Genomic DNA, 19,124 nt, shown 5'->3' on the forward strand with positions numbered 1-19,124 from the left:
TAGCCTGGTTAGTTTTTGAAACAGGGTCTTGTTGTACATAGCCCTGGCTGGTCTTGAACTTGTGGCAGTGAATGGCCTTGCCTGTGGACTACCTGTGATTCCAGTTCCAGAAGGATCTGACTTCCTCTTCTGGGCCAGAAGGCACCTGCACTCATGTGCACATACCCCCTCCCCCCCAACGCACACATAATTAAAATGAAAGGAATCTTTGGAAAAAGGCCTGAAGAAGTATGCAGCCATGGGTGTAATCCGGACAGGCCGGGCTGTGCTGAGGGAAACAGCGGCCCCTGGACTGGTCTCCACTTCTCAAGTGCAGGCCTTACAGGTTGGTGCCACTCTGAGAACTCAACTAGCTCTCAAAGCTGTTGGTTTGAGTGTTAACTCTCCCTTTCACTTTTCTGTTTCGTTTCTGTTGAAAGGGAGTGATTGACCACAGCCAACCTCCCAGGTCAGCTAAACTCAACTTACATGGGCTTCTGGCTGGAGAAACACTCAGTGCTCCAGAGCCTGGGCGACCTTTACAAAGGCGTTGGTTTTCTCTGCCTGCACAGGTCTGAACTGAGCTAGTCCTGCCCAGAGGTGCTATCTCAGTCCTACATGTTTACGCATTGTGCAATGGCCTCCTCAGGGCAGGCCTGTGGAACATTCGGGAAAGTTGGAAGAAAGAGCAGGGCACCTTGTTACTTGTGATTTTTCTTTGGGACAGGGTTTCACTTAGCCCAGGCTGTCCCATGGAGTCACTATGTTAAGAATAGGAATGGATCAAATTGCTTTAGAACGTACAGAGACCTGTCCAGAATCCTTATGGCCGATCCCCAGCAAGAAGGAACAGGGGGCGCCTCTGCTTTACAGACAGAGAAGTGGAGGACAGAGAACAAGAGGACAGGAAGCAGCTTGTCAGGATGAAGGAGGAAAAGAAAGAGGCAGTATTCGATGTTTATAGGTTCCTGCTAAGCCACTGGTCATGGCCTTGTCTTTACTGGGACCAGATGTTTCATCCAGAAAAGCTGCATTTCATCCCCTTGACACCCATCTTGACTTTCTTTTCAATTTTTTTTCCATCTTGACTTTCTATGTTCATTTTATTTTTTTTAAATCTGTAACATTAATTTTATCTATTTTGTGTGTGTGTGTGTGTGTACTGGTGTGCAAGTAAGCCAAATGTGTCAGCATGATTGGTTCCCTACCCTAAGGGCTCCGAGGCATCTTGCTCACTTACCTTCCTGAAGCACCTGCTCTGGGCCTTCAAGAACTAGCCATCTCTGTTTCCTCTGGTGTTAGCAGGTGCTCTACATAGATCTCTGCTCTTTCGGGTACTGGGCATTGAGCTATGTGCACAGACACAGCAGAAAAGGGAAAAAAAAACAAAAAACAAAAAAAACAAAAACAAAAAAAACCTGTCCCTGTGGAGCTCTGGTCTGGGAAACCCAAGGGATTACATAAACGAAACGAAAGCATGGCTTTAGAGATAGGGGAAAGTCAGGGCTTGGAAGAACATATAACAGTGGAAAGCGAGAAATGGGGGTTAGTGGTCAAAGGACTGTCTTGGTGACAGGGCAGTTCTGATTTGAGCCCTTACTTCACAAGTTGGATGACTTGCTTCTTTTCCCAGAAACTTCGGTTTTCTCAACTGTGCAATAAGGAACAAAATAAACCAAACCAAACCAATCAAACAAAAACAAAAAACAAAAACAAAAACAAAAAAGCCACTACATCAGGACTTAGAGAGGGGCTGTTAATGAATAAGAAGCCCTGTTTCTCATTGTCTTTACACTGACCCTTGTCACCATTGTTCTGTCCTGTAGGATGTGACCTTGTTTGGATCTCTTCTTCCTTCCTGGGATTTTATCCGCCGCTGCCCTTGTTTTCCTTGAGGGCAGGTCAAGCCCCTTCTTTCCTCAGGGCTTTTGAATTTGTTGTTCTCTTTAGTGGGGCTTCTCTTTTTCCAGCTTCTTCTACAGCTTCTACTCTTTTGTGTTCACGCCACCTATGAACTGCATCCAAGACATTCTCATTGTTTTCATATCTCCCATCATCATCTGCTGTTGTTGATCTATTTATTTTCTCATCCACATGAATGCAGGTTCTCAGAGGACTTTTTGTTTATTTTTGCTCTGTAGAGCATCCCCAGCCCCAGGAACCGTAACTGGCACTTCATCACAAATGGTGACTCGAATGAATGGATGAATGAGGGCTAACACAAGTGCCTCAGCCCCTGCATCCTTGCTCTCGTGCACCTGCGGGCTACTTGGCTATTCACACACTATCGACCACCACCCTTCGGCTCCCGCGTGGGGTCCTCGCGCGGAGAATCAACTCAAACTAGCGAGACGCTTCCTGCCAGCATGGGCGGCGGCCGCTCGAGGATCTTGCGGCTACAGTGCACGCGCGCGATTTCCCCCGCCCCGCCCCCACATTAAAACCCCGCCCCATAGATGCGCTCCCCGGCCTGCTGGCCCCGCCTCCTTGCCTCAGGCCACGCCCTTCTCTCCTCCCCTTCAGGCCTTAGGTCCAGTCTCTGCCGAAACGCTTCTCATGCTCGCGGCTACGACCTTATTCCTCAGGCCCCGCCCTTATCCCCCTACCCCGCATCAGACCTCAGGCCGAGTCCCCGCCGGTATGGCCCTCAAGCTCGAGGCGGTGGCCTCAGCATCAGGCCCCGCCCTCTTCCCGCCCCACTTTAGGCCCCGCCCTTCCTCGGCCTGGTACCCCCATCTGTTCCACAGGCTGAAGGCTTTGCCCCGCCCCCAGCAGCAGACCCCGCCTCTCACCCCGCCTCTCCAACCAGGCCCCGCCCCTTCCACCCCGCCCCAGCCGCTGCGCTCCTCTAGCCGCCGGCCCCCTCCCGCCTCATGTGGCCCGGCCCGCGGCGGCCGGCGGCTCAAAGCGGCGAGGCGGCGGCGCGCGAAGCCCGGAAGGCGGCGGCCGAGACCCAGGCGGCGGACCGGAGCGGCGGGAGCGGGGCCCGGGTCGGCCCTCGAGCGGCCGCCGGCTCAGCATGCGCGCCCGCCGGGGGCTGCTGCGGCTGCCGCGCCGCTCGCTGCTCGCCGCGCTCTTCTTCTTCTCGCTGTCGTCCTCGCTGCTCTACTTCGTCTATGTGGCGCCCGGCATAGGTAGGAAGGCGACCCCGCGGCCACCCCACGCCCCTTCCCGCCGCGGCCCGCGCCGCCGCCCCGGCCGGCCCCGCGCTCCGTGACTCGCCGTTTCCTGCCGCGCCGCCCCGCAGCCCGCCCGCACGCGCGGCCTCCTCCCTGACGCAGCCGCCCGCGCCCCCCGCGGTCGCGCGTTGGCTGCCAAGACCCGGCGGGGCTGCGGGCTGCGCGCCCCCTCCCCTCCCCCTCCCCTTCCCCCGCGCCCGCTGCTCGCCGGCGGCTGCTTATAGCGGACCAGACCTGCTCTGGGGACGGATGGGAAGTTTGAATTGGCCCTGGAGGAGGTACCGTGACAGGGGCCTTGGGGAAACGCTGCCAGGTGAAAGGGAGGGGGCGCTCCGACCAGAAACAGAACGGGTAGCAGCTCTTCTCCACCGCCGGCCTCTTAGAGGGGGAGACCGCCTGGAGAGAAGACGAGCCCTATCCGGAACAGACTGGACGCCAGTGAGAAGGCAAAGGCAGCGTGAGGGTTAAAGGCAGAGGACACTGAGGTCAGATGTCCTGGATGACCTTGGGCCCTCAGCTTCTCTCCTCTGTAAAATGGGGCCACGAATCCCAGCCCTTACAGGATGAAGGGCCACAAATGCCCCTTTAAGCATTTATTGCTATAGCTAGCGGACGCCCAGAATCTTCGAAATAAATAAACAAAAACAAAAAAAAACAACAACAACAAAAACCTGCTGTTACAGGTAGTTTGGGGGACAGAAGGGAAGAGGCTTAAGGAATGCGGCTTGCCTGCCTTAGTGTGGTCTTTGGAGTGCTAGAGAAAACTTCAGCCCACGGTAAAAAATGAGAAGATGCTGTTGGGGGTGGGGCCGAGTGGGAGAATTCTGGATGGCTGGGATGGGCGCCGCTGTGGAAAAGTGCCTTTGAAATCGTAGTTGTAAATGCTGCTGTTCCCGGTTGACCTGGCAACTCTCAACGGGCAGAGAAATTTCCAGAGGGAGTGGGAGCTTGTTCCCTGATTATTTTTTGTTTAAGCTTGCTTCACTTGATGGTTAAAAGTTGGTGTTTCATACTGTCAGCCAGATCTGGGAAGACGGAAAAGCCAACATGAGATTGTCCTAACTGACTTGGTGAGTGGCATTTCACTAGGGATGTGTAATTATTGTGGCTTGTTAGGCTTGCTAAGTAAAAGGGCAGGAATTCTGTCTGAACAAGAATAGATAACTAATTAGTGGAATTAATTGAGAAGAGAGCTCATTAGCGAGTAGGATATTAGATTCTCATAAAATGGGTGTGAAGTGATGGGTTTAAACCTAGAGGCATCTTCCAGACAGTCAGTCTCTCTCTCTCTTTCTTTCTCTCTTTCTCTTTGTCCGTTTTGTGAAAGTGACAGGTGTTTCTGGTCTGGGTTTGTGTATCACTGTATCTCCATGGTGATCATCCGTTTTGAAGAGAAAGGACAGAGGCCAGACTCTGCAACAGAAATGAAAGTTACTTCAGATTTCTCAAGGGTAGATTTTAGGTCAGTGCCACCATCATCACAGTTAGAATCCCAAATCCTGTGTCAGTGCAAGGCTCAACACTACCGGTAACTTGAGAGAGCAGATCTGTTGCGATTCAAAGTCTGTTGGCTGGGGCTGGGGCTGGGTGGTGGAGTGGCAGCTAACTTTGTGTAAGTTTTGGGGTTGATTCCCAGCACTGTAAACAAGGAAAGGGGGTTGGAGAGGAGCAGTGAGAAGGAGGAATCTTAATGGTTCACATAACCACGGTTACGTTTAGCTGTTTGGCTGATCATTTATCTTCCCTTTTAAAAAAAGATTTCTAGTTTATGTGTATGGATGTGGCGCATGCATGCATGTGCGTGGGCCATATGCATGCAGTGCTTCTGAAGACCAGAAGACCTGAGATCCTCTGGAGCTGGATTTGCAGATAGTTATGAGCTACTGTGTTGGTGCTAGGAACCAAACCTGGTACCCCAAGAGCAGCAAATGTTCTTTCCTCAGCCATCTCACCAGCGTCTTCCATGCCTTTCTTGTTAATGAACTTCTGTTTCAAATGTCTGGCTTTCGATTGTGTTTTGGTAAATCTTTCCCAAAGGTTGAGGCAGTCTAGAAAATGTGGGGGGTTATGTGCCTTCGGATATAAAAACCTTATTTGATATGGTTATAAAAATGAGCTAAAGCTGTGCATTGTGGCACAGGCCTCTAATCCCAGCACTTGGGAGGTAGAAGCAAGAGAATCTCAGTGAGTTTGAGGCCAGCCTGGTCTACATAGTGAGTCCCAGGACAGCTAGGACTGTCCTAAAACTTAGACCTGTCACAAAAAAAACCTTAAAATAATAGTAATAATAATAGAAGGTTGGAGAGATGGCCCAGCCATTAACAGCACTTGTTGCTCCAGAGGACCTGCATTCAATTCCCACAGATGCGAGGCCGCTCACAGTCATCTGTAACTCTGATTCTGGGAGATCCATCGCTCTCTTCTGGCCTCTGCATGAGGTATGCCTGTGTATGGCGCACAGACAGTCATGTAGGCAAAACACCCATACACTTGCAAAAATTTTATTTTTATTCATTTTTATTGTTTTGAGACACCTTAGTTCATTCTGTACATTTCCAAATAGTGACAGGTCTGTTTCTGGTACAGTGGAAACTGGTGGCCCTGAATTTCCTCCCAGGTGTCCCTCCCACCCTGTGGTCCAGTCCTTATGATCATGTGTTCCGGGGCTGAGAGACGTATATCCCAAGCAGTATATCCCAGGCAGTTACAGCACTTGCTGCTCTTGCAGAGGACCTGATTTCAACTCACAGCACCCACATTGGGAGGCTCACAACTTCCTGTAACATGCCCTAGGGCAATAGTTCTCAACCTGTGATTTGAGACCTTTTTTTTTTTTTAAGAGTTGCATATAAGATTTCCTGTATATCAAATCTTTTTGTTACAATTCATAAGGATAGCAAAATTATAGTTATGAAGTAGCAACTAAATAATTTTATGGTTGGATGTCACGAGGAACTGCATTAAAGGGTCGAGGCATTGGGAAGGTTGAGAACCGTTGCTCTAAGCCTTCTTCTGGTCATAGGTTCCTTCCTACGTGTAGCACATGCGTACACACAGAGATATGCAGCCACACATAAATAAAAAGAATGCATTACAAATGCTCAGGGCTATAATTGAGCATGAGAGTTCTCATCTAGCATGTGTGAGGCCCAGGCTTCAATCCCCATTTTGGGGGACTGAGCATTGAAAAAGAAGAGGAAGGCAAGGAGGTACTCTGAGGTGAGCTGTCCTGTCTGTGAAGGCCTTCTCCACAGCCTGAGGAATGTTTCTTATCACTTTTACCTGCAGTGTTGACATGCCCTCTTCTTTTCTGGAGAAAACTTTGATCTTATTTATGACCCTCTGACTAGAGGAATTTCAGAGCTCAGAGTGCTTATAGCCTGACCAGGTCTTTTAAAGGAGAGTGTACTTGAGCTGGTAATAGGTGCAGGTATAAATTGCTGATCAGAAAACATCTTAATAACTTTATGGTCCTTTCATTTGCCAAGATGTGTAGAGGCTGCTGACCTCTGTGGATCTTACAACAGGAACTCTTTGAGAGGGGTGCTGCATGTGGTTAAGGCGAACAGTGAGCACTTGACTGAAATTTTACTATTTGAAGTTCTGTTTTTGCCGTTTCAACCAATTTTTCTCTGCCTATTTGACTGCTGAAGAAAGGAAGTGGGGAATGGTTTTCCCGTTTTGGTCTGCTTAGTCCTGAGGAAAGTTTGATTTGTGGCTAGTGTTTGAAAGACAAGAAAGAAGCAGTTGTTGAAATCCCTCCTGATTTGACCAAATAACTTTGAGGAAGTCATTTGGTTTCCCTCCTTGGGCGTCTGTGTGTGAATTGAGGCCTGCTGAGATGGTGTAGTGAAGAGAGCTCCTGACCTGAGTTTGATCCTATGTGGTGCAAGGAGCTCTGACTGGAGTATATGGAATTAAAGGCCTGTGTGTTAAGAAAAATTATACCTCAATAAAGCTAATGAATGATTTAGTATATGGAATGCTGGTAGTTTGTTGACTGACATTCTAAAGAAATACTGGAGTGAAGAGTATAGAGAAATTACATGTTTTACATAAGTGGAGTTTTTGTTTTTTGTTTTTTGTTTTTTTTTTTCCGAATGAACAGAGGAAATGTTCAGATTTCCTTCAGTCTGTTAGGGCGGGAAAAGCCTTTTGTTGTTCCTACCGTACACTTAACACATGGAGTTTTCGGGAGGAAATACAGATGGGGGGATCTAATTGCTGTGAAAAATTAAACACCTCCTGCTTAGCTTCCCCCTCAGTGCTCCTTTCTACCTAAGGCTCACAGATGTCCTTGTTGTCTTGAGTCAGGCTCTCATGTAGCCCAGGCTGGCCTCAGACCCTCCATGTGGTCAAGGATGAACTGAACTTCTGATCCTTCTTCCTTCACCTTCCAAGTTTGGACAGATGTGTTTAAATAGCACCCTTCCTTGGAGGAACCGTGGGGCAGGCACGCTGACCTGCAGAAAGACAGTGCCCCTGCTGTCAGGCCTTGAGCCGTGCTTTCCCTCCTCTCTGCAGAGTTCCTGTGTCTGGGAAAGAAGCTCTTAGATCTGCAGTTGAGCTGGTCTTTGGCAATGAGAACAGGTGCGTCTGCCTCTCATCCTAGACTGGTCAGGTCAGAGAGCTGAGGATCATGACAGCCAAGAAGGAGGGGCTCTCTTGCCATGCTCTTCTAGCATTCTTTGGGAGAATGACAACCCAAAGCCACAGTGGCCAGGATACTACTGACTCACCTGGTCCCCAAGCTGGGCTTTTGTGACTGTTAAAGGGGAGGGACGAACAGCCATTGAAAGAAAACAAGTGAGGAACGGAGAGCTGCCCTGGTCTGTCAGGAATAGCGGGAGTAGAGGTGAAGCTGGGTAGATAAGGGCTAATCAGAGGCCAGCAGGGTGGGTGTGGACAGAGAGGAGGAGGCCTGCAGTCATCCCATCAAGAGCTTTCAGGGAAGTCATAGTCACTCCTCAGGTCCCAGGACCTGTGTTTGACCTTATTTTGTTTTTTGTAGATCACTGAGACAAAGGGAATTAAGAAAATGGCTTAGTAAGTTGGCATTCACGTCAGTCTTGTTCTGACTACAGCTTTCATTTTAAAGATGGCATATTAGCCAGACTGAGCCATTCACTTGCCCAGAGTTATGTCAGGGTCTGGAGAGATGGCTCAGAGCTTAAGAGCACATGGTGGCTCACAACCATCTATAATGAGAGCTGCAGCCCTCTTCTGGCATGCAGGTGTACATGCAGGCAGAACACTATACGTAATAAATAAAAACCTTAAATTAAAAAATTGTGCTGTCCCAGGGGCACACATGGCATAGGGATGATGGCAAGATTAGTCGCAAGAATCACATAGAAATGAAAGACAGTGTTTCCTGAAGGTTAAGTCAGGGTGTCACTAGTAGACCCAGCATAGATAGGTAGAGAGAGAGAGGCTCATTCAGTCAGCAGGTTTGTTTTGTGGCACCCCTCCTAGGCACTTTGAGAAGTGGGGTCGTCTGGAAGTGGGAGGGCAGAGTGTGTCTACCCCTGTGGTCCCTTCTAGGGCAAGGCTTTGTGCTTCTGTTCTGATGGAGGGATGGATATGTACAAGAGAGTTTGAACATCTTGGGGGTGACCAGAGAGCTGATTGACAGCTGAATAATACTGTCAGTGTGGGTGGGGTTGTGGCGCTAGATCCCTAGGACATGTAGGGGCCCTGGTGCAGGAGAGTAAGGGACTTTTGAGTAAGGGCACTAGCAGGAGACAGGTGGGACCTGCTCAGACCCAGCTCTGCAGGACTGAGCCTTAGTTGAGATGGCAGCTGTACCTCTGTTCTAGTCAGCCCTGACTTAGAGGGCACTTTGTTTCCCCTTTCCTTACCTGTCTCTGTATGCTTGTGAAAATTAAATTGGGATGTGGGTGTAAAGAGCTTGGCATAAAGCGGGGCCTGAAGCACTCATGTTTGTTGCTGCTCTGACACAGATGGCTGCTGCTCTAAAGTTCACTGGGATTGGGCACCGGCCACACTGAGAAAGCTGGACTATAGAATAGAGTAATTTTCACTGCTGAGGTTACATGCCCTTTGCCTTTTTCTGTGGTGCTGGGGAGAGAGCCCAGGGTCTCACATAGTCTAGACAAGCTGTCAACCAGAGAGCTTTACCTTAGCACCAAGAACTCCTACTTTTGAATGTCTGGTTGCCCTGCTGCACTTTTTGGAAGACTTCTGCTGCAAACTTGGGCGAGGATTTGTGTCTGGTTCTCAGGCATTGCACTGTGTTGTTGCTTGAGGACGTTGGTGCAGAATCCAAGACTTGGAATCCACACTGACTTCTGTCTTGAAAAGCACTGTGACAGAGTGTCTTCTGTGTCAGAGAGAAAAGAACTGCAAAGGATGGTCTGGGCATCCACAAGATGGTGCCTGTCTTGTTCTCATCCTTTGCCCTGGGGTGATCTTTTAAATTTTAATATGCAGGGATGAGCTTTTTTCCCAGCCCCTCACCCAATGTCTCAGCAGCAGACAGGGCCCTTTGCACTTGGCTTCCAGTCCCAGCACAGTGGACGTGAAGTGAAAAGAGTGTTGCCTTTTGACCCAGGGCTTTTTATATGGTGCCTTTGTGTGAGGAACATTCAAATGGGATCCTCCCACGAATTCAGTTTCCCCAAACAAGGGTGGCACCTTAAATTATTCAGAGCTGGCCCTTCTCGGGTTCCCCTCTTTCCCCCTTTCCCTTTGTTAGCTTGAGTAAGCCATTGGTTGCCCTGGGGTATTGTTCCTGACTGGTAACACAGATACTGCCTGTGGAAGGAGCCTGGACATTGTTCCCAGGTGCTTAGTTACCTGCATCAATTAGGAATAGCCCTTTGAGGTAGGGAGTGGCCTAGTTACGTAGCCACGGCTGTGGGTGTGGAGTGGTAAGAAAGCAAGTGCAGAATTGGACTGTAAATTAATCTCTCTATGCTACTGGGCAAAATTCCTTGTTATTTTTAAGAAAAAAAATGTTGTAATAAATATCAGTATGGAGGATTATTATTTTTTCACCCTCCAGGTGTTCCAAACACTAATTTATAGACATATAAACCTAGTGTTTAATTCTGTGTCTAGTAAGTGAAAACTTGGAAAGATAAGAAAAGAGAAAATGTATTTTCCCCTTATAAAATTGCTGATTGTGAGAGCTCTGCTATATATTTGTTTGTTTGTGTAGACCAGGCAAGCCTTGAACTCAAGATATTTACTTCTTCCTCCTGAGTGCTTAGACTAAAGGTATTTGTCACCATGCTGAGCCTAGATGTTGTGCTTAAAATTTTTTTTTTTTTTTTTGGAGACAATTTCATGTAGTTCAAGCTGGCCTCATGCTTGTTGTGTAGGGGATTATGACCATGAACTCCCAACCCTCCTGTCTGGTCCTTAACAGGTATGTGCCACCATGTCTGGCCCAGAGCTTTCTGCATGCTAGACAAGTACTGTACCAATGAACTACGTCCCTATCCCTGTGGTCTGGTTTTTAGATGGGGTCTCCCGAGGTTGATCAGGCTGTCCTTGAACTCAAGATCCTCCTGTCTCTGCAGGGATTACAGGCGTGAGCCACTTCATACAGGAACTAGCTTCGCTTAGGCAGTAAGGACAAGGTTAGTTAGGACATGAACTACCTGGTCATGGAACACAGGTGACCCCTCCCTTGAATGGGCATTGCTTGGGACCTGTGGACTCCCTCCTGTCTGGGCATTTGACACACTAGTCAAGAATGACTAATCTCAGTAAAGATAACCTCAGTCTCCATCTAATTCCTGCCATAAAAGCTATGAAAGCCCACTGGGCAGAGCAGCTGGACAGTATTCTCCCTTGGAGCCCTTCCCATTCTCGGGAATTCTTTCACATATTTCCTTAATAAAACTGTCATTCATTCTGCTCATTCTGAGTTCCGGTTTCCTTGTTCTCGGATATGAGACAACAAACTTGAAAGCTGTGTTCTAGCTTCCTGAATTAAGCCCACCAAGCAAAAGACTCCATCTCACCAAAGAGCCACATCACACTAAGAAATTCTGTGTTTATGTCTTTTATGCTTGGAGCCTAAAGTATTTGTGCTCAGTTTAGATTTTGGATCAGTGGACCATTGGTGATGGTCAGAAAATAGTATTACACTGTTGCCGTAATTGTGTAGCTAAATGTCTGTTAGCATTCAGAAAAATGACAGAGGTGTTGATTTAAGGAATTCTAGGCCAGATAGTGGTGGCAGTGCACACCTTAATCCCAGCACTTGAGGCAGACCAGTCTCTTGAGCTTGAAGCCAACTTGGTCTACAGAGCAAGTTCCAGGACAGCCAAGGCTACACAGAAACCCTGTCTCAAATATTGAAAAGAAAAAAAGGAAGTCCAGCTTGTTTCCCAGTTCTGGAAATTTCTAATTTTGCACATAGGTTCCACCATCCCATTACATCTACAGCCCTGGGGAAATTCTGAACTAAAGTATGTGGATGAAAAAAAAAATTTAAGAGATTTATTTATATGTATGCATGTTGTATGTGAAAGAGTGCTCAGGGAGGTCAGATCCTTTGGAGCTCAAGTTACAGGCATTTGTGAGTCACCTGTTATGGCAGCTGGGAACCCACCTCCAGTCCTAGTCAGATGAAACAGTAAGTGCTCTTAACCATGGAGCTGTCTCTTCAGTTTCTGGATCAGGGTTTTGGTTTTGTGTTTTTTTCTTTAGGGGACTTCTACACCTTTTTCTACTTGACCTACTAAATGTTTCTGTCTGAGGAAGTCAAACCAGACAGACTAGAAATGACAGGCACCCCTCCATCAAATCCAGGGCCTCAGTGGGTAGCCATCGCTCCACTCCTGAGCCACAGACAGACACAGGATAACTTCACAATTCACAGTATACTGCTTTTGTTTCTTTTTGACTCCAAGGCCAGCCTCCAAGTTTGGGTAGTGGAGGCTGCCATTGAACTCCTGATCTTCTGGCCTCTACCTCCTGAGTGCTTTGGTGGCAGGAGCCACCACATCTGTCCTCTGTGAATTTTATGTAAAAGCATTTGCTTTTTAAAATAAATATTTGTTTTTCTCCATATCCTCAGATTAATGATAGGGACGTTTTCTGGGTTGTAATTTCCCTGTGTCCAGATTGGCAGCAAACACTGGGTATGCTTCGCTGCTTAATGAGGGAAGAAACACATTGCTTAGTGTCCCCGTGTGATGGTGCATGCCTGTAATTCAAGCACTCACTAGACAAGAGGCAGGTTGAGCTCTGTGAGGCTGAGGCCAGTTTGTTCTACGTAGTGAGTTCTAGGTCAGCCAGGGCTTTCAGTGAGACCGCAGGTGACCCCATGGTAACCGTTTTCTCTTGCCTCTTAAGTGCTGTATGATAGGCTCAGGTTCTCATGCCTGGTTTTATGTGGTGCTAGGGATTGAACCCAGGACTTTATGCATGGGTGGGCAGCACTTTACCAACTGACCACATCTCCAGCCCCATCTTTTCTTGAAGCATGGTCTGGCTGGCCTGGAATTTGATATATATGTGTGTATGTATGCATATATGTGTGTGTGTATACACACTTAGGTGGCCTGGAGCTCACAAAAATCTTCCTGCTTCTGCCTCCCTTGTGCTGGGATTAAAACCCTTTGCCAAGACCATCTTTTTTTTTTTTTTTTTTTTTTTTTTTTTTTAAAGAAAAAAATTGCTAGGTGTGGTGGAACACTAGGGAGGCAGAAGTATCAGAAGTTCAAGGTCAAGGGCACAGAGTGGGTTCAGAGCCAGCCTGGGCATGTGGTAGGAGTGAAAAGGCATCTCATCCTGGTTTCAGTTTACATTTCGCTGTTGGTACTCAGCATCTTTTGTGTTTCTGTGTTGGTTGGTCACTTGTATAATCCTGTGAGTATAAACAGGATTTTATATCAGACATAAGACTTTTATATATTTTCCTTTACTCAGTGGCTTGTCATTGTCGTTTTCCTAATAGTGTTTGGAGGCACAAAAAATAAATAATTTATGGGGCTGGAGAGATGGCTCAGTGATTAAGAGCACTGTCTGCTCTTGCAGAGGGATGGTGGCTCACAATCATTTATAATGTGATCTTCTGGCATGTAGGTGTGCATGCAAACAGAGCACTCATATGCATAAATAAATAAGCAAATATTAAAACAAATAATTTCATTTATTTTCAATGCTAGGGCTTAAATCCCTACCTGTGCATGGTGGCTTACACCTGTTAAGTCAGCACTCAAGGCTGAGACAGAATTGCTTCCAGGTCAAGGCTGGAGTTTTAAAAAAAGAACAAAACGGAGCTGGAGAGATGGCTCGGAGGTTAAGAGCACTGGCTGCTCATCTAGAGGTCCTGAGTTCAATTCCCAGCAACCACATGGTGGCTCACAACCATCTATGGTAAGATCTGGTGTTCAGGTATACATGCAGACAACATTCTATACGTAATAAATAAATCTTAAAAAAAAAAAAAAAGAACAAAACAACAACAACAAAAAACTGGGCTACAGAGTAAGATCCTATTTCAAAAAACAACTAGGCATGGAGCACCCCCCACCCCCCAATCTGCCTTCATCTGACTGTCAGTGCTGGTACTTCTGTAGACCAGGCTGGCTTTAAACTCAGAGATTCTACCTGAGTCTCCTGGGATTAAAGTCATTGGCCACCACTACCTGGCATTCATCCGTTTTAAAATATTTTGTTGTTGTTTGTTTGTTTTGTGGGTGTGTTCTTCAAAAGTGTTCCGTCCAGTGTTTTAAGTGTTGGAAGCATCCTGTGACCACTTCTGATGAATAGGGCAAGCCATATTGTCCATGTTTCCTAGTTATTGATTATTTTGTAAAGTAGGGCTAAAATGTAAGCCAACATTTTAACATTTTTTTACCACATTTTTCCGTGAGAGACAGTACAGGTCCGAGTTAAACAAATAGAGTGAAATTTGGTAGGTATAGGTTTAATTGTCTGTGTTCACCTATCTTCCAAACAGTAAGTGGTTTTAACCCGTAGTCACCTTTCTAGCATCAAGGCTTTGTTTGTTTTAATTTTGTAAGTGTATGTGTATCTGACTGTGTGTGTAGAGGTCAGAAGAGGAAGTCATATCCCCAGGAGCTGGCATTAGCAGCAGTTCTGAGCCACTCTACTTGGGTGCAGGGAGTTGAACTCAGGTTCTCTGGAGAATCAGTTCACACTCTTACACATTGAGCCATCCTCCAGCTCCTGAAGTCTGTAAATACAGAGGTCATGGCAGCACACTCCTGTATCCCAGAACTTGGGAGACAGAGACAGGAGGGTTTAGAGTTCAAGGTCTGTCTGGAGCTACATAGTGAGACCATATCAGTGTGGTACTTAGTAGGTGCTCAGAAAGCATTTGTCTTACATCATGAACTTGTTTCCTGTCCCTCTAGCACATTTCCAGGACAGACAGCTCAGGACTGTTTTCACCGTGTGCTGGCCCAGGCCTCTCATTCAGCCTCAAGTTCATGGGTCACTGTTGTAGCCCTGGTTCCCACACCACCAGATGCTCAAGAAGGACTTGTTAGTGAGTGAGAAGGAATGAAGGTGGCCAGGTCTGAGATGCTGAGTGTTCCCTATTGGTAGAGTATTGATGCTCTCTCTACTAGTAAACCTTCAAGGCAAGGAACTCAGGCTTCAGATAAGAACATTATGGATTTATAAAAATGCTGACTATGATCAAAAGTATCAGTTGTAGCACAGTTTCAGATTCATCATGCCCACCTAACTCAGATGCTTGCTGGCTATTTGAGGGACAGATCTGTGGGCTGTTGACAAGTGGGAGCTCCCTCCATCCCCAATTTCAGATCCAAGATGGCTTTTAACCATGCTTTCAAATCACCGTAAAGCACAGAGCATGTATAGTCTGTGAAAGCTGTGAATCTGCATATCACAGGTAAATGCATTATTGCTTTGTTTTATCCTTAACCTCGAGTCTTTAAGGTAAAGTAATTGATAAACATAAGGAAATTGCTGCCCTGACTTAGAGTACCAGCTGCTGTGGGCATCATTTCTAGTTGTAATTAGAGGAATACTTAGGTTCCCATGTTTCAGTATTTTCAGGCTTTGTCTTTGTACATGCTGCCTGTCTTCCCTCTGAGTTTGTTTTCAGTTAAGGTTCACTGTGCTTAAAGTTGGTCTGCAACTCATGGCAATCCTCCTGCCTCAGCTTCTAGAGGACTGTAATTACAGATGTACCTTACTATGCCCAGCCCAAAGGTTGCTTCAAGAGGCAATTTTTGCCTACGATCTGGAGTTGTTAACGTTGTGCTCTTTGAAGGAGAGTGAAGAACCAAGCCCTTTATGAAAGTGCAAGCCCATGTGATAGGCCTCCCCCTCATTAAATCTACTCTCCCAGGTTCCGAATTAATGAGCACAAGGTAGGAGGAACTCCATTCCATCGCAGCAACGCTGGGGCCATCATATTGTTATCTGCTGGGGCTACTGGATCCCCTCCTTCCAAGGTTCTGGCCTGGGCTACCAGTGTGAGCATGTGGGAAGTGGGAGATGGGAGGAAGGCAAATGTTGGTTTGGGGTTTATTTTGCTGTTGGCTTGGTGAGTCTGGCGTCTTTTCACTCAGTTTAAAGTATTAGGAATCTTAAGACTTGTAGGACTTAGGCTCTCTGGATATGGTTGAGGTTCACTTGGCATTGGGGAAGATTAGTAGGTGAAGTACTACTTTGGGGGTCAAGCTGTTTTGTTTCTTTAACAATTCATTTATTATAGCAAACTTCAAAGCTTCGGTAAGGTGAACTGCATAGTGGACTTCCAGGATGTGACTAGGGACTTAGCCATGAACCAAAGTGGAAGGGCTAGAAGAGCCTCAGCAGAAAGCAGAATGCAAGCCAGGAGTCTGCTAGTCTGTAACTTTTGAAGCTTTGAATGCCTGGGCTTTATTCCTTGAGGTGGCCTGCCAACTCAGTGTCTGTCTGTGAAAAAGAATGACAGACAGTGGTTATGCTCACAAGGACAGTGGAAAAAGTGAGATATCGTGTGTAGATGCTTGAAGTCCAGTACCAGTTCAGAAAGTGTCCCCTTCCTGTCTCTCTGCCCTAGCTACCATGCTCAAAGGGAAGCGAGCTGGGTGAGTGAGCGGGAAGCTTCCTGCCTATAGAGTAGAATCTGTAGTGAATGGTGCATGCAGGGCCTGAAGCACTTGATCTCAGCGAAATTCCCGGTGCCCCGGCCTTCACTTGAACCCTTGCAATTTAGAGCTTCTGGAGAGCGGAGGGACCTGTGCTCCGGAGGTGCTGCTTTTAGTACAGCACCTGTGTGCTGGCACACCCTTGGCCTTTTCTCTGAGAAGCTGTTGCTAATTTCTGCTGTGCTTAATTTACACCAGCCTTGGGCAGAGCCAAGTCTGTGCTTGCAGAGGAAAAGGCCTGCAGAAGCACCTGCTAACCTGGCTCTGGCTCTGGCCCTTGTGGTTTGTGATCAAGATCATCATGGCCCGGGAGCCACTAGGTAAACACAGATCTAATTTCAGCGTTATTAGCCCTGTTAATTTATTAGTGCTAACTAAAGCAGTAACTGATGCTTCAGGTAGGAATTGTATGTTGGAAACAGACTTTTCATTGAATTGTGACGCTCCCCAGCAGACTGTCGATGTAAGCTGTGTTACCGGGCATGGAACGTTCTGGAGTGAATCATGTTTGATTAGGTTTTAATACGTTACCATTCTTGTTCTGTTGGAACAATATTTTTAAACCATTAAGTCAACTTTTAGAGTGATAAAGGGAAATGACACTAATTTTTTCGTAATCATCTCTGTCACCGTGTTAATTTCTGCTTTCTTCTATGAACACAGGAACTTGATAAGGCTGAGAGGTGAAGATGGCAGCAATTTTGTCAGTGCTGGGTTTCTGTAGAATACTGACAGGCTCACAGCCCCTCCCTTCTGTAGTGGAGGCTTGAGCTCTGCATCCTCTTTCCTCAGCCCTCCAAACAGTCTCTTTGCTGTAGTTTTTTCTGGGATGTTGTTTCTCTGTTGTAATTATAAACACAGAGTCTGAATATAAGATTATTTCTGGGAAGGAATATGAAAACCATAAAGAAAGCATGTTGTCTTTATTGGTATGTAAAATACTTTGGTGACCCTTTGGTGTCAAATCTACTTCACTTCATTGCTAAATACTGTTGGTAAAGTTAAGGAGAATTTCAGATTCCACTGAATGGTGTGGCACTTGGGTTAATTTTATATAAAAGTTTAACAGTTTATCTGCCTCTACCTCCCAACGGCTGGGATTATAGGTGTGCGTTTTCTCCTCTGTATTTCCCCAGGACATCTCCAGTTCCTGAGCTCAAATGCTCCTTTTGCCTCAGCCACCAGAGTGTGTGAGTGAGGGCATGTGCCACCGTGACCATACTTTAGATTCTTACAGTCTGTTTTCAGTGTCTTCCCAGTGTTCTGGATATTTTTGATTGCTTCCTGTGCACTGTTCATTTTCAGTTACCTCAAGGTAACAAAGTAAACCATTTAGCCCATGTCATTTCAGTGAGTCCTCTCCTTACTTGTCTGTAGGCTGCATTGCGGCTTCTCAGCTGCCTTGTCAGTCTACCTTCCTGGTGCCTACTTGCTGTGTGAGGCCCTCCTTGAGCGTCTGCATTTGTCAGCCCAGGAGATGCATGTGCCTGAAACCTAGTAGCCCAGGATCCCAGAGCTTAGAGAATTTCCCATCAGACTCCCCCACACTAACTTGCATGGGGGGAAGAGCTGCCACAGAATCTCCTAGGTTGTTCCTCATCTGCCCCTCACTCATGCCCCACTCTCCAGTCTCCGTTGATGACTCTGAACCAGATGTTAAACCAGTGCAGTGCTCCAGTCACTGGGTTTGAACCTTTTGATTTAGAAAGAAGTCTAAACTCTGGAAAAACAAAAGCGAATGCCGCAGTGTGTGGGAGCACTGGCACTGGCTTGCTGTGCCCTCTAATAAGCCCTAACTGCATTAGGCGGAGCCCAGATAGGGCCTATGCTGTCTGTCCAAGCCCATTTCCTGTGAAGAGAAAAGGGCTTTGAAGTAAGATGAGCAGAACTTCCTAACTTGTCAGGAAATGGCTGAAAGGAGTCTTCCAGCACATTTCCCTGGCTTGCTGTTTAAGAGCCCTGGTAGCTGGAGGGCCTTGTGACCAGCCAGCCATCATGTGGTTCTGAGGTGTTTTCCAGGGCAAGGATTGATTGCTTTTGTGTCCTTGTCCCCTTCAGGAACTCCTTTTTTGGCAGTCCAAGTGGAGGTAGCTGTCCAGGGGTTGGGGCTCCTCCTATGTAAATCGATGCCTTCATGCAAAGTTGTAGGCCTGCACTGCCTCACCCTGGCACTGCCCCCCCCCCCCCCCCCCCCGTTCACAATGTCCTCTAAGTGTAAGCACCTACTCGTGCTGCAAGAGCTTAGGCCTGGCATCACCGCCAGCCAACCAGGCATTTGCTTATGCTCATGCTGGGCCTGGCAAACATAGGCAGTTCACCTTCAGAGCTATACCCAGAGCCAGGGTTTGGTTTTGTTGTTGTTGTTTTGTTTGTTTGTTTGTTTTCTGGTTTTTGGTTTTTTGGAGAAGGATTTCTCTGTGTACTCCTGGCTCAGAGATCCACTTTCATCTACCTCCCATGTGCTGGAATTAAAGGCATACGCTACCACCACTGACTGGCATTAGAGCCAGGCTTTTAGGTGGTCTTCTAATGATGTCTAATCTAAGCCTCAGAATAGTAGAACTGTTCTCACTCACTTCCCAGGCTCCTGATGGCAGGAATGTAAAAAGAGTTCTAGTCCTGCAACTTCCAGGCCATAGGATCCTTAGCAAGCTACACAACTATGTTGTGTCGTGGGAGAGACAAAAAGAAACCCAGTCACCTCTGCTCGAACCTGGGAGTCAGCTACCCTCTGTTTTCCCGTCCCAACTGTGCAATTGGTTGGCTTTGTAACTTTGGTCATACTCAATCTCTGCTGTTTCCTCATGAGGAGAGTAGTAGCTTTTCCTAACAGTGAAGTGCTTAGTGAGGT

General features: G+C 47.1%; 1 protein-coding gene across 3 annotated transcripts in view; it reads left to right on the forward strand.

Annotated features, from left to right (window-relative positions):
* Window positions 1-2,848: 2,848 nt before the first annotated feature.
* Window positions 2,849-19,124, forward strand: part of B4galt5 (beta-1,4-galactosyltransferase 5) — a 50,600-nt gene continuing 34,324 nt past the window's right edge. The window contains exon 1 of one of the 3 annotated variants that reach the window (XM_021637757.2): window positions 2,849-3,113. In XM_021637757.2, coding sequence (XP_021493432.1) covers window positions 2,999-3,113 — 115 coding nt within the window. In that variant the 5' untranslated portion in view covers window positions 2,849-2,998. Of the gene's footprint in view, window positions 3,114-3,348; window positions 3,437-3,861; window positions 3,935-19,124 lie in introns of those variants that run through there. The other 2 variants (XM_021637765.2, XM_060382801.1) reach the window with 2 other exon arrangements.

This window comes from Meriones unguiculatus, chromosome 4, assembly GCF_030254825.1.
Source record: "Meriones unguiculatus strain TT.TT164.6M chromosome 4, Bangor_MerUng_6.1, whole genome shotgun sequence".
Classification (NCBI taxonomy): Eukaryota; Metazoa; Chordata; class Mammalia; order Rodentia; family Muridae; genus Meriones; species Meriones unguiculatus.